The following is a 14,304-nucleotide window of genomic DNA, read 5'->3' as shown; positions in this document are numbered from 1 at the left end:
TTTCGAGAAGACCCGGTGAATTGCTCACTGCAGGCAAGGGTCGCTGCACGCCTGTAGATGGAGTTAAATATCAAAGAACTGGTGCAGACCTTAACAGCGTTATGCGATGCAGGCAGACGGGACCGATGATCCCTCCTTTGCTCTCGCGTCGGTTTACTGTCCAGCTCCTCGCAAGAGGGAAAGCGGTGTTTCCACTAAGAATAGTTTGTAGATAAACTGGCTATCGTCTCCAACTGAATCAACTAGTGCAGTTAGAAAAAGCCGAGCACTCCCAGGCACAAAAGTCCTTCCCCAAGTCGGTAGAAGATACCAAAAAGCGCAAAACTAAATACAGGCTGAGGACGGCCGCGTCCGAGAGGAAAGGTCCCCCGCAAATAACAGCGCTGGCACGGGGTGGCCGTGCGGGGAGAAGCGCTGGGCGCCGGCATTCCCAACCGCGCCGGCCCTCCCGGCTGGCCGCGGTGCCCACGGGCTCGGGGCTGGCCGTGGGCCTGAGGCTCCGTCGCCTAAAGGGAACAGGGATTTGCAGGAGTTAATGCCCTGAAGTATCTCTTTGGGATGGACCACAAACCATCCAGGGATGGGAACTGCCGCTTCTTCCTTACTAACCGCTTCCAGTCAAGGCTCCTGCTAGAGTTTATTTTTTTTTCTCCCTTTTTTCAGCATATCCAGGGATTTTTTTTCTCCCTTTTTTTCATCATATCCAGGGATTTTTTTTCTCCCTTTTTTCATCACATCCAGGGGAACAGGGGGGAACAAACCGCCTTTGACACCTCACCCTCCCGGTTCTTCCGACTCCATGGTACTCACACACTCCCCTCGTTTCTTTTCACCTCGCTTCTCTCTTTTCCTACTTTTCCCCGTTGGAAAACCCGCTGCCAGGTTCATTGAGGATAAATCAACTCCGTATTTGCGGATTGGTTTACACGGCCACTCCGGATTTACCTCGTCAGCTTAATTGCTGCCTACAGCTCCCTCGACCGCCCCGTTTACAGCCCTGCTCGCATTTAAAGGTTAACAAACTCAAAAGGAACACTTTTGCCACCCACTCCACCAGCGGCTTCGGGGGGGCGGGTATGTGGACCGAGAATCCCCGTCCCCCCCCAGCCCCGGCTGCCGGGGCAGCAGAGGGCGCTGCCGGCCCACGCGTGGAGAACGGCGGCGTGGGGCCGGAGGCGGGGGGGGCGGGGGGGGAACCGGACCCCCGGGGCTGCCCACCACCGCGCTCGCCGCCTGACGTTACACGCCGCTTGGAAGTTTTTGGCCGGGCAGCGAGGGGAGCAGCCCTCTCGTTCGCGAGAGCCGACGTCTTTCGGCGGGGAGCCACGCCGATATCTCCCCCCCCCCCCCCCAACCCGTCACCCCACGCCGCGCAGGGGCCGGTGCGGCCCCCCCCCCCCCCCCCCCCAGGTGCGCGGAGCGGTGGGCGGGGCGGTGGGCGGGGCGGCGGTGGGCGGGGCGGCCAATGGGAGGCCGTGGGGGGAGCCGGCCCCGGGCGTCAAGAGGGAAGGGATCAATGAGCGCCGGGCAAAGTTGGGGCCGGGCGGCGGCGGCGGCGGCGGCGGCAGCGGCAGCGAGCGCCGCGGTCGGTGGATTACAAACCCGGCGGCGCCCCGTCATCGCCGGTGAGCGGCCGGGCATGGTGGCGGGGCGGCGGCCGCTGAGGAGCGGCGGAGCGCGGGAGCCCCAACGGTAACGACGGCGGCTGTTGAGGGGCGATGCGGCGCGGCGGCCCCGGCCGCCCCCCAGCCCCGGAGCGGCGGCGGAGGCGGCGGCGGGAGGAGCGGCGGAGGCGGCAGCGGCAGAGCGTCCCGTGAGCGCGGCGCGCCGGCGGGTCCGCTCCCGTCCGTGGCGGGGCAGGGCGAGCGGGGAGCCTCCGAGGGGGAGGAGAGAGGGAGGCTAAGCGGGAGCGGTCGGGGCGGCTGCGGGGGGTGGTGGACCCCCGGGGGGAGCCGCTGAGAGCGGCGGCGGCGCCGGGCTCCCGCCTCGGGGCGCTGCCCCCCCCCCCCCCCGGTCCCCTTCCCCTTTTTTCCCCGGGCCGCCATGGGCCGCCCCCCCCGCCGTCCGCGGGGCCCCGCCGCCGCCGCCGCTGCTGCTGCTGCTGCTGCTGCCCGTGCTGCTGCCGCTGGGCGCCGCCGCGGAGCCCCGGCAGGTCTTCCAGGTGCTGGAGGAGCAGCCGGCCGGCACCTGGGTGGGCACGATCGCCACCCGGCCCGGCTTCAGCTACCGCCTGAGCGAGCAGCACGCCCTCTTCTCCATCAACGCAAGCTCGGGCGCCCTGCACACCCGGGCCACCATCGACCGCGAGAGCCTGGCCAGCGACGTGGTGGACCTGGTGGTGCTCTCCAGCCAGCCCACCTACCCCAGCGAGGTGCGGGTCCTGGTGCTGGACCTCAACGACAACGCGCCCGTCTTCCCCGACCCCTCCATCGTGGTGACTTTCAAGGAGGACACGGGCAGCGGGCGCCAGCTCATCCTGGACACGGCCACCGACGCCGACAGCGGCACGAACGGCGTCGACCACGGCTCCTATCGCATCGTGGCCGGCAACGAGGAGGGGCGCTTCCGCCTCAACATCACCCTCAACCCCAGCGGCGAAGGAGCTTTCTTGCACCTGGTTTCCCGGGGCGGGCTGGACCGGGAGGCCACCCCCGCCTACCGGCTCTTGGTGCAAGTGGAGGACAAGGGCGAGCCCCGTCGGCGGGGGTACCTTCAGGTCAATGTCACCGTCCAGGACATCAACGACAACCCGCCCGTCTTCAGCCAGACTCTTTACCAGGCGCGAGTGCCGGAGGACGCGCCCGTCGGGGCCAGCGTTCTCCAGGTGGCTGCGGCTGACGCCGACGAAGGCACCAACGCTGACATCCGCTACCGCCTGGAAGGAGGCGACGGTGGCGGCGGCGGCGGGGACGGGGCCGGCAGCCTCCCGTTCGAGGTGGACCCCGAGAGCGGGGTGATCCGCATCCGGGAGCGCTTGGACTACGAGACGCGACAGCAGTACTCGCTGACGGTGCAGGCCGTGGACCGAGGGGTGCCGGCGCTGAGCGGCCGGGCCGAGGCCCTCATCCGCCTGCTCGACGTCAACGACAACGAGCCCCGGGTGAAGTTCCGCTATTTCCCGGCCACCTCCCGCTTCGCCTCCGTGGACGAGAACGCGGCCCCCGGCACGGTGGTGGCCCTGCTGACGGTGAGCGATGCCGACTCCCCCGCGGCCAACGGGAACATCTCTGTGTCGATCCTGGCGGGAAACGAGCAGCGGCACTTTGAGGTGCACAGCAGCAAGGTACCCAACCTCAGCCTTATAAAGGTGGCGGCCGCCTTGGACCGGGAGCGCATCCCGGCCTATAACCTTACGGTGGCGGTGGCCGATAACTACGGGGCCCCGCCGCCGCCCCCGGGCTCCCCCACTTCTGCTCTTTCCCCCGATGGGGCGGTGGCGGCTCCTGTCAGCCGCTCCTCGGTAGCTAGCCTGGTGATCTTCGTGAACGACATTAACGACCACCCCCCCCGTCTTCGGGCAGTCGGTCTACAGGGTGAACATCAGCGAGGAGGTGCCCCTGGGCAGCTACGTGCGGGGCCTGAGTGCCACGGACCGTGACTCGGGCCTCAACGCCAACCTCAAATACAGCATCGTCTCGGGCAACGAGCTCGGCTGGTTTCGCATCAGCGAGCACAGCGGGCTGGTCACCACGGCCGGCCCCGAGGGCGGCACCGCCGGCCCCGCCGCGGGCACGTCCGTCTCCAGCGGGCTGGACCGGGAGACCGCTTCTCAGGTGGTGCTCAACATCAGTGCCCGTGACCAAGGGGTGCAGCCCAAGTTCTCCTACGCGCAGCTGGTGGTGACCATCCTGGATGTCAACGACAACAGACCTCGCTTCAGTCAACCCGAGGGCTACCAGGTGTCCCTGGCGGAGAACTCCCCGTCAGGAACTGAGCTGCTGGTCCTGAGCGCCACGGATGGGGACCTGGGGGACAACGGGACTGTCCGCTTCTCCCTGCAGGAAGCCGAGCCGGCGCTGGCAGCGGTTGGCCCCTCCTCGGTGACCCCTCGCCGGATCTTTCGCTTGGATCCCGTGTCGGGCAAGCTCAGCACCGTCTCGCAGCTGGACCGGGAGGAGCAGGCTCACTTCTCCCTGCAGGTCCTGGCCACTGATTTAGGCTCTCCTCCCCTCTCTTCGATAGCCCGAGTTAACGTCAGTCTCCTGGATGTGAATGACAATAGCCCCGTGTTTTACCCTGTTCAGTATTTCGCCCATATCCAAGAGAATGAGCCAGCCGGAACCTATGTGACCACGGTGTCTGCCACGGACCCTGATCTGGGACCCAACGGGACGGTCAAGTACAGCATCTCGGCTGGAGACACCTCCAGGTTTCAGGTCCACGGCCAGACGGGGGTCATCACAACAAAGATAGCCCTCGACAGGGAGGAGAAAACTGCTTACCAGTTGCAGATCGTGGCCACCGACGGTGGCCACCTTCAGTCGCAGAACCAAGCCATTGTCACCATCACCGTCTTGGACACCCAGGACAATCCACCTGTTTTCAGCCAGGGCACGTACAGTTTTGTTGTCTTTGAAAACGTTGCCCTGGGTTACCACGTAGGCACTGTTTTTGCTTCCACCATGGACCTCAACACCAACATCAGTTACCTTATTACGACAGGTGACCAAAGGGGCGTGTTTGCCATCAACAGAGTGACGGGGCAGATCACCACAGCCAGTGTTATTGACAGGGAGGAGCAAGCGTTTTACCAGCTGAAGGTGGTTGCTAGCGGTGGGGCGATAACTGGAGATGCTATGGTCAATATAACTGTCAAAGATTTAAATGACAATTCCCCACACTTTATTCACGCGGTGGAAAGTGTAAATGTGGTTGAAAACTGGAAAGCTGGGCATACCATATTCCAGGCCAAAGCTCTTGATCCCGACGAAGGTGTTAACGGCGTGGTCCTTTACAGCCTTAAGCAAAACCCAAAGGGCCTGTTTTCAATCGGTGAGCAAACAGGTGCCATAAGCTTAATAGGGCCACTTGACATAAATGCTGGGTCTTATCAGGTTGAAATCCTGGCCTCGGATATGGGGGTGCCGCAGCTGTCCTCTAACTTTATCCTCACCGTCTCCGTCCACGACGTAAACGATAACCCGCCTGTGTTCGACCAGCTTTCCTATGAAATTACTATTTTGGAGTCAGAGCCTGTGAATTCCAGGTTCTTTAAGGTGCAGGCTTCCGACAAAGACTCGGGAGTGAACGGTGAAATAGCTTATAGCATAATTGAAGGAAATACTGGGGATGCCTTTGGCATATTCCCAGATGGCCAGCTCTATATCAAAAGCGAACTGGACCGTGAACTTCAGGAAAGATATGTTTTACTGGTTGTTGCCTCTGATAGAGCAGTAGAACCGCTCAACGCTACCGTGAACGTTACTGTAATTCTGGAGGATGTAAATGATAATAGGCCCCTGTTCAACAGTACCAACTATGTATTTTATTTTGAAGAGGAGCAGAGGGGTGGATCGTATGTGGGTAAAATAAATGCCGTAGATAAAGACTTTGGGCCAAATGGTGAAGTCAGGTATTCATTTGAGCATATGCAGCCAGATTTTGAGCTGAACACGGTAACGGGGGAAATAAGAAGCACTCATCAGTTTGACAGAGAAGCTCTTATGAGACAAAGGGGAGCTGCGGTATTTAGTCTCACGGTCATAGCAACAGATCAGGGGTTGCCAAAGCCTCTAAAGGATCAGGCAACTGTACAAATCTACATGAAAGACATCAATGATAATGCCCCCAAATTTTTGAAAGATCTCTACCAAGCTACTATATCGGAACTGGCAGCGAATCTGACGCAGGTTCTGAGGGTTTCCGCCTCAGATGTTGACGAAGGGGTTAATGGGTTGATTCACTACTCTGTAATCAAGGGAAATGAAGAAAAACAGTTTGCAATAGATAGTAGCACAGGCCAAGTAACCTTAGTAGGCAAACTAGATCACGAAGCTACTGCGTCGTATTCGCTCGTCATCCAAGCGGTAGACGCTGGAGCGGTTTCCCTAAGCTCAACTTGCATGTTGAGCATTGATGTATTGGATGAAAACGACAACAGTCCTTCCTTCCCTAAATCGACCTTGTTAGTGGATGTCTTGGAGAACATGAGAGTCGGTGAACTTGTGTCATCTGTCACTGCCACCGATTCCGATTCAGGTGACAATGCTGACCTCCACTATAGCATTACGGGGACAAACAATCACGGGACCTTTAGCATCAGTCCCAACACCGGCAGTATTTTTCTTGCAAAGAAACTGGACTTTGAGACGCAATCTCTGTATAAGCTAAACATAACAGCAAAAGACCAAGGAAGGCCACCACGGTCATCGACGATGTCAGTGGTCATACATGTTAGGGATTTCAATGACAACCCTCCTAATTTTCCTCCGGGGGACATCTTTAAATCTATTGTTGAGAACGTTCCTGTTGGTAGCCCTGTCATTTCTGTGACCGCTCATGATCCGGATGCGGATATTAATGGGCAGCTAACGTACGCAATCATTCAACAGATGCCAAGGGGTAATCATTTCCGTATAGATGAAGTGAGAGGGACGATATTTACCAATGCTGAAATAGATCGCGAGTTTGCTAACCTCTTTGAGTTAACAGTCAAAGCCACCGATCAGGCTGTTCCTGTGGAGTCCAGGCGATTTGCTTTGAAGAATGTGACCATTTTGGTGACGGATCAAAATGACAATGTTCCCGTGTTCATATCGCAAAATGCTCTCGCGGCCGACCCCTCGGTTGTGATCGGTTCGATCCTCACGACAATTATTGCTGCAGATCCTGACGAGGGCGCCAACGGAGAAGTGGAATATGAAATAGTCAACGGAGATACCGAAACCTTTATTGTGGATCGCTATAGCGGAGATTTAAGGGTAGCGTCAGCTTTGGTGCCTTCTCAGCTCATATACAATCTCATAGTTTCTGCCACGGATCTTGGCCCTGAAAGGAGAAAATCCACCACCGAGATGACTATAATTCTGCAAGGGCTTGACGGGCCTGTTTTCACTCAGCCGAAATACATAACCATCTTAAAAGAAGGCGAGCCTATTGGGACAAATGTGATATCTATCGAAGCGGCGAGTCCGCGGGGCTCCGAAGCTCAGGTGGAATATTACATCGTGTCCGTCCGGTGCGAAGATAAGAGTCTCGGGCGCCTCTTCACCATCGGGCGCCATACTGGTGTCATCCAGACCGCTGCCATTTTGGACAGGGAGCAAGGAGCGCGTCTCTACTTGGTGGATGTTTATGCCATTGAAAAGTCGTCTGTTTTGCCCCGCACGCAACGAGCAGAGGTAAAGCTTTTATTCAGTAATTATTTACCTGTTTGCTTTCTGAATGAGCCGTTTTGTGTATTTGTTGTTAGCTGTTTTACAGATGGTAGTGCACAGCAGAAGACCCGAAAGCTACGTCTGCTAATCGATTCGTTAGCGAAAGACAACCTTTCCATTAGTATACCTCAACCTGTTTTCCTCAAAGCAGCCTCCCTAGAAATTTGAGAGGGGCTCGGGCATAGCGCTTGAATTTGGCTACTGTAGGCACAATGTTGGTCAAATAAACTTTAGGTACTAAATGCTTTAGGTGCTAGAAGCTTTAATCGCGGGCATTTTGGAGTTTCGCGTGCCTTCTCATTTTAGCAATTGTTAATTATTTTAAGTCTTTCTATTCCTATGTGAATTACAGCTGAACTTCTCTCGCTACAGTCATCACGTCAGTATTTGGCTGAGAAGTGGCCAGCAGAGGATTGCTCCCTGAACAGCTCATCTAGTGTCTCAAGTCCTGGATGTGCTTGGCATCCCTGCCTGGTTAAGTCCCTCAGATAGGTCTCCTCATGCATCTCCAATTTAGGTTACTTCTTTACCCTCACTGATGAGTATGCCAATGGTCTTGTTTCTGTTCTGGGATGTGGCAGACGGTAAAAGTGGAACGTTTTAGCTGGCAACTCTCCTTATCGCAAAGCTGTTTGGCTTGACTGAAGGGTCTTTAAACGTTCTCTGCGTGACTAGCTTGAGGACCGAAGGGTGGAAAGCAGGTTTGAGACATCACCTGTACAGATGTTTTCTTTGCTCTGTCTGGAGCTGCCTTCTGCACTTCGCTATCGGCCAGTTAACTTGCAGTCCCTGGCAGTTTGGGGAGTGGGTCAACCAGCAGAGGATGCTGGCTGGTAGCGTGTAGCGGTTCAACCATTTCCCTCGCCAGCTGAACATGTTACCTCAATATCGCACAGCCCTATGCATCCAGGCGTTGCCCCCAGCTATACTTCCTCCCGGGAGTTATGTCTTAGTTTTGAGCCACCAAGGATACTGTGGTGGTTTGGGTTTTTTCTTTTTGGTTTCAGCAGATGTGGTATTTCTAGTTCTTACTCGGCAGCTGTAGCTGTTTCTCTTCATGGCTGCTTTTTTGTTTTTTTTTTTTTTACTGTAGTTTAAGTCTGATCTGTATAGGTGTATAACCTCGCTCTCCTGTACTGGCAGTGACTGATGCTTTACAAAGTAATTGTTAGGCAGGGAGTTTGAGCACTGTTCAAACTCAGAGATTTCTTAGCACGGACGAGAGAGCTCATCTTAGTGTGTGTGCTAGGTGCTGTTGATTATCATGTTTTGAAGAGCAGTAGTGTATTGCAAAAATGACCTGTTCTAGTAGTGCTGCTGGTTCAAATAATTCATGCTATTTTTATGAGAAGATTCCTGTTATACAGGTCTTTGTACCCCTGCTAGTAATTTGTAAAAGCCTAAACCTTTATCCTTTTTTTTCTTTTATTATTATTACATCATATTTTGTCTTGACAGACAGTTGTTTTGAGGGTTAAGCCTTTGTCAGTGGGTATTTGGATCACAAGCCTTCAACTTTGACTCTGCCTGCGTGACCAAAGAGTTTCTTGACTGGAGAAGGACTCATGAGAGACCCTATGGCTGCAATAGACTCACATGTTGTGAAAGTATTTAATAAGAATATTTGGTGAGCAGGGAAGAGAACAACCATTGAAACTTTAAACAAATTTTACATTGTTGAATACAAACCACTCCTGAAATCAGAAACAAATGTTTTATTCTGTAAAGAGCATTGAAAGCAATAGTTGGGAGCTAGGATTTCATATTACTGGTTGTATCTTTATAGCTTCTAAAATGCTTCTTCTCCCAAACGTAATTAGCTTACTGTGCTTCTCTAGAAATATATTCAAAATTATAATCAGCTATCAACTTTAAAAAACATAACCATATGCAGTCTTTCTCCTGACTGATTGAATTTCTCTGGAATGGCTTTTGCTGTCCCAGGCTTGAACAAGAACCACTACAGTGACATTCTTTGTGCAAGCTGACTGTCAGTGGGTGCTGAATAAGCAGCGCAGCTTTTTTCCATGTTGCTTTTGGATGGCAACTTTTGGGGGTTTTGGTCTGATGTATTCAGTGCACATATTTTGGTCTTAGAGTTTGCTGCCTATCTTCTCTCATAAAAAAACAGCCAATACCCAAGTGCGTGAACATTACGTCTTACCTTTGGAAACTCACCTTAAAGCGCACTCATGCTAAAGTCTTTGTGCATCACAGGTGTAATTTGGAAGGTTTAATGTTTATTCCAGTCCCGGTTTTTAAGATGATGGCTTGAGTGGTGGTATAACCAGGACACTGATCAGGGATGATGAATGTGCGTGAACCTGTGGAATATCTAAAGCCACAAAACTTAAGTGTTCTTTTGCCCATGATGTCTTCAACTTTTTTTGGTATATACATGTCAAGATGAAGACTGACTGATTTTAGATTCCCCCTTGAGAATTAAGTTGTAAAGCATTGATGCAGGCATGCAGACAGAGCCTAACAGGTCTGGTACCACTACACCTGACAGCTTTCTGAACAGATATACGTTTTGTTTGGGTTTGTGGTTAGGTTTGAGGTTTTTTTGTTGTTTGGGGTTTTTTTTTGTGTGTGAGGAAAAAGCTTGAGTATTGTGTATTTTCTTTCTTCCTTCTCTTCTGAAGAGTATGTTGGGTTTTGTTTCTGAATATGGTTAAAGAAAAGGGTAAAACAGTAATAGGATATGCTTAACAACTTCTGCATTCTTCACTGCCTGCTATGCCTTCTGCCCTGATGCCAGACATCATCTTAATTGCGCTGTGGCATTCGAGTGAACCGCTGAGCGCTCAGAGCCACTCAGTGTTAAACTTGCTGGCTGAGATTGATGAAGAGAGCAGCAGTAGCAAGAAAGTTAATAGATCTTTTGCCTAATGTAGACTTTAGGAATGGTTTTGGGTGACAGATACCTGGTGTGAAATAGAGATATTTACGGCTTCGAAACAGTGACTAGGCTTTGTCTAGCCAGCAGGCAGTATAAAAGAAAAGCAGGCTTGCGTGAAACCACTTACTCTAGAAGTGAATCAATCCTTGTCCTTGAGAAATGGTGTGATACTTTTTTTTTCCTCAATTCTGTCACTACACTTTTTTTTTTTTTTTTTTTTTTTTAAATAATATAAATTCTATTGAAAAGATCTACCTGGTGCTCCAACTGAAAAAGACTCTTTCCAGTCTTTCTCATTCATCCCTGGGGTTTGCCCTATAGGATCAGACTATAGATCCACTGATTGTGTAGGTACTGGAGTTGTATGCTAGCCCTTTCTGACGAGAGGGTCCGAGGGAAGAGCTCTGCAACGGCAGGACTGTGGTGAATCCCCTTCTGAACCCAAAGCAGCTGACGTGCCTTCAAACTGAAGGGTTACGTTATCTTTTTGGTAAAGCAACAGCAAAGAGTTTAGAAAACAAAGAACGGTTTATTTACAGTTTGTGAATTATTTGGGTTTTAGCACTAGGTTTCATATTTGTGTATGTTTCTGTGCTTGTTATTGATACATGAAGAGAAAAAGGAGGGAGGGGGGTTAGAAAAAGTGCAAGCTGTGAGGTTAAAGCTTTATGCTCAAAGTACCAAATACCTTGAGATTTGCAAAGAAAACCCAAGTGCTTGTTCCATTATATTTTACAGCTAAGGGGTGTAATTTTGGATAGTTATTACTGAATTTCAAAGGTTTTTTTATTATTTTGGACTTTTAGCCTATTTCTGTGTAATCTACGGTGACAAACCAGATGATCTGACATTGTGTGAACGTGTTCTGTGATCAGTCTTAGTTTTTCCCCTCTTGTATTAATCATTAGGTGTTGCACTGTTCTTCTCAGATAAGAAAAAAATAATGTAGGTGTCCTGAAGGGAGCCCTTCTGTTTGCCATTTTATGCCTTTTTATGTGTTTCTGCTGAAGGAAAAAAAACTCGGCAATTGCTTAGCTCCTTTCTCTTGGCTCTCCAGCATAAATTCTCTTTTAACCTCTTCAGGCAGGGCTGGGGGTTTCACCATCATTATTTTATATTTAATATAGAATGACTAATGCATATTGGCATGACTTGAAAACCATGTGACTTTATTGAATCCTGCCTCCCAAAGCAATGATCGTCTGCTCTGGGATATTTTGGGTGGTCATATGTTGTACCTCGTTTCTCGGCTGGCAGTAATAATAGGAACCCAGGGACAATACCTCATCTTCTGTGCTGTGTTACTAGGGATTAAACGGAATTAGACAGGATCGCTAGTTTGCATGTTTAACCCTTCAGTGGACGGCTTCCTTGAAAGGAGTAGTGGGTTTGCTAGGGACTAGTGGTGCTAACGTATATATCATGTATGACAAATGAGAGGGTAACAGTTTGGGAGGTGAACTACTTGTTCAGTTAAACATCTTTCATGTACTTTAAATAGTTTCCAAGGAAGGGAGACAAGGGTACAAATAAGGGAAGTGTATAAACTTCAAATGAGAGATTTAGCAATAGTACTGAGTTGAAAATGGAAATACTTGGAGAGGCAGAGCAATGATCCTAGTAGCACTTTTTACCTGTGAATGTTAACATGCTCTCAAAAGAGGAGTGATTGTCTTCATTTTCAGCCAGGGAAACATCAGGCACTGACTTTTTCTTTTGCATTTGTACATTCGTAGCTGCTTCTTGTGCTACGTTTCATGACTGGTACTGTTGGGAAGCTTGGACTTCCAAGCTGAGGAAGGCTTTTATCTCCCAAATCCATAGCCTAGGAAAAAAGCATTCTTTCTTTAATCAGGCAAGATATGGGGATTTTAGACACTGCTTACTGCTGGCATCGTAAAGATCTGGAAATTAATGAAGACAGGCGGAATGAATGGCGCTCTCCTCCTGGAAAGAAAATCACAGTACATTTCACCATGACTCAGTGTGAACTGCAGCCATGGCCGTAAAACCGCGCTCGCATGATGTAACTAGTTTATGTGGAGCTTTTTGACTCAGCCCAGCCTAGGTCCTGTGGCTTAGCTACCTCTGTGTCACTCCTGCACCCCGCGGGTCCTCGCTGGACCTAGTTTTGAGACGGAGGTACTCAAAAACCGTCGTCTCCGTTGCGCGTATCTGGCGCAGAGCTCCAGAAACCCGGACTAAGAAAGGGAAGATGCCGCTAAGCAGGAATGACAGAATACGTTGCAGGAAAGGCTGCCCGAGGCATAGGAGCACGATGCGTCCCGTGTGTTGTTTGGGCTGGGTACCGCTTCGGGGATGTGGGGCGAGACCGAACATCCCTTTGAGAGAGGGAAAGGGGTGGATTGGTGGGGCAGAACGTTGAAGGTGTTACTTTTCTAACCAAGCTGGCTAGCGGTGGAGGGCTTTAAATTTAGTAAGAGAATTTGAAACCTGCTTCAGAGAAGTCTTATCTGACGTGTCTTTTATTTACTAGTACAAACAAGAACAATGGGGTAGTCCTTGTATTCATACTATTTATAAGTCATTTTATTCTTTAATGATACATGGCACGTTAATTGTAGCTTGACAAAGGAAACTACTTATGAAACGTTTGAGTAAACAATGAAAATCTGCTGCCTTGTCCCAGCTCCAAAGCCAGGTTTTTTTCTTCCTAGTGCTGATATTGCTGATTCTGAGAAACATGTAATTATTTAAGTTATTGCTGTCATTTGCACTGATCTGAAAAGGGATCTCTAAGCTCTCCTTGAACTAGAGTGGGAGACAAATGTGCCTTATGTTGAAAACTGTTCCAAACCAATTTCTGGGTTTCAGTTCAAAGTTGTCCCTTTTTTCATCCTCTCTAATTTCTCTAATGATTCGGCCTTGCTACATTTTCTTAATATCTAGAATTTCTCATTTCTTTGCTATGTTAGCAGCCTCTGGGCATTTTTGCATGTGAGGTCACTTCATAATTTTTATGTTAAAAATCACTAGACTTTAAAAACAACATTCTTTATTATGGAAAATATTATTTTTCATGCGTCTCTAATGCAAACACTAGAAATAATAGCCAAAAACCAGAGCAAAATTTTCATGTGCTTATTTTTGCTAAGTGTTAAATTCTTCATACAAATCTCTAAATGATTCTTGGGTTCTATTGATGTTAATAAGCGAGTCCTTTTCCATGTAAAATGATACCCCCCTAGAGCTGCTGGAGTGCAGGTTTCTTTCCGTGTGTTAGTGTTAGGTGAAGCAATTGGTGGCTGTTCAATCAGGAGAACTGCAGAAGTTGCTCACCGAAGCCTGCCTGCCCTCTTGGTGTCTCCAGCTCTCACCACTAGCTTTACTGGGGTAAGACTACGTTGTCGTTGGGTCCTGAAATCTTTGCTACCGCCTTTTCCCGTTTCCTGTGCATATCTTGAACCTTGAGACTGCATCTCGTCAGAGGATGTTCATACCCTTTTGACTGACAGAAGGAGGCTCCAGACGTTTCCGTGGTCTCTTCAGAGGCTGGATTTTGTTGAACCACTGCTCCAAGGGCCACTTCCCACCCCTCCAGTAACAAGGTGCCCGTTTAATTTATATCAAAGCAACCCCTTAGCATGACATAGTTCTACTGGTATAGTTTGTTTTAAGTGTGTCTAGACTAGGGAGGAGCGTTACCGTTAAGTCAGTTTGGTTTCTTACCCGTGTGATTGTGTCTGTGCAAAACCTCTCTGTAGACAAGCCCTAATACTCTTGGGCTCTAATTAGGAAAGAAATTTATGGTGACTAAAATTGAAGTAAAATAAAGAGTTTTCCTAACATAGTCTCGTAGTCAGGAAAAGTGATGCCAGATCAGTATGGTACATCAGTACCATACTGATTTGTTTCAGTAAATTTATAGCCTTACTTCGCTTTGCCAAGAATAATACCAGATATGTTAGAGAAACTGTGTCTTTGTCTTACTGTGATGTTTCTCTCTATTCTAATAAATCTTTTTTTTAATTAGACCCTTAGTCTAGACTGCCACCCAGGTTTGCG

At 50.3% G+C, this 14,304-nt stretch overlaps 1 protein-coding gene across 1 annotated transcript in view; it reads left to right on the top strand.

Moving 5' to 3' along the window:
* The first annotated feature begins 1,516 nt into the window (after nt 1–1,516).
* Nucleotides 1,517–14,304, top strand: part of FAT4 (FAT atypical cadherin 4) — a 150,557-nt gene continuing 137,769 nt past the window's right edge. The window contains 3 exon segments of the mRNA XM_030020759.1: nt 1,517–1,692; nt 1,903–3,502; nt 3,504–7,340. Of these exon segments, the coding sequence (XP_029876619.1) occupies nt 1,517–1,692; nt 1,903–3,502; nt 3,504–7,340 (5,613 nt within the window).

This window comes from Aquila chrysaetos, chromosome 1 (assembly GCF_900496995.4).
Source record: "Aquila chrysaetos chrysaetos chromosome 1, bAquChr1.4, whole genome shotgun sequence".
NCBI classification, from domain to species: domain Eukaryota; kingdom Metazoa; phylum Chordata; class Aves; order Accipitriformes; family Accipitridae; genus Aquila; species Aquila chrysaetos.
This window is presented reverse-complemented; position numbering and strand designations above follow the sequence as displayed.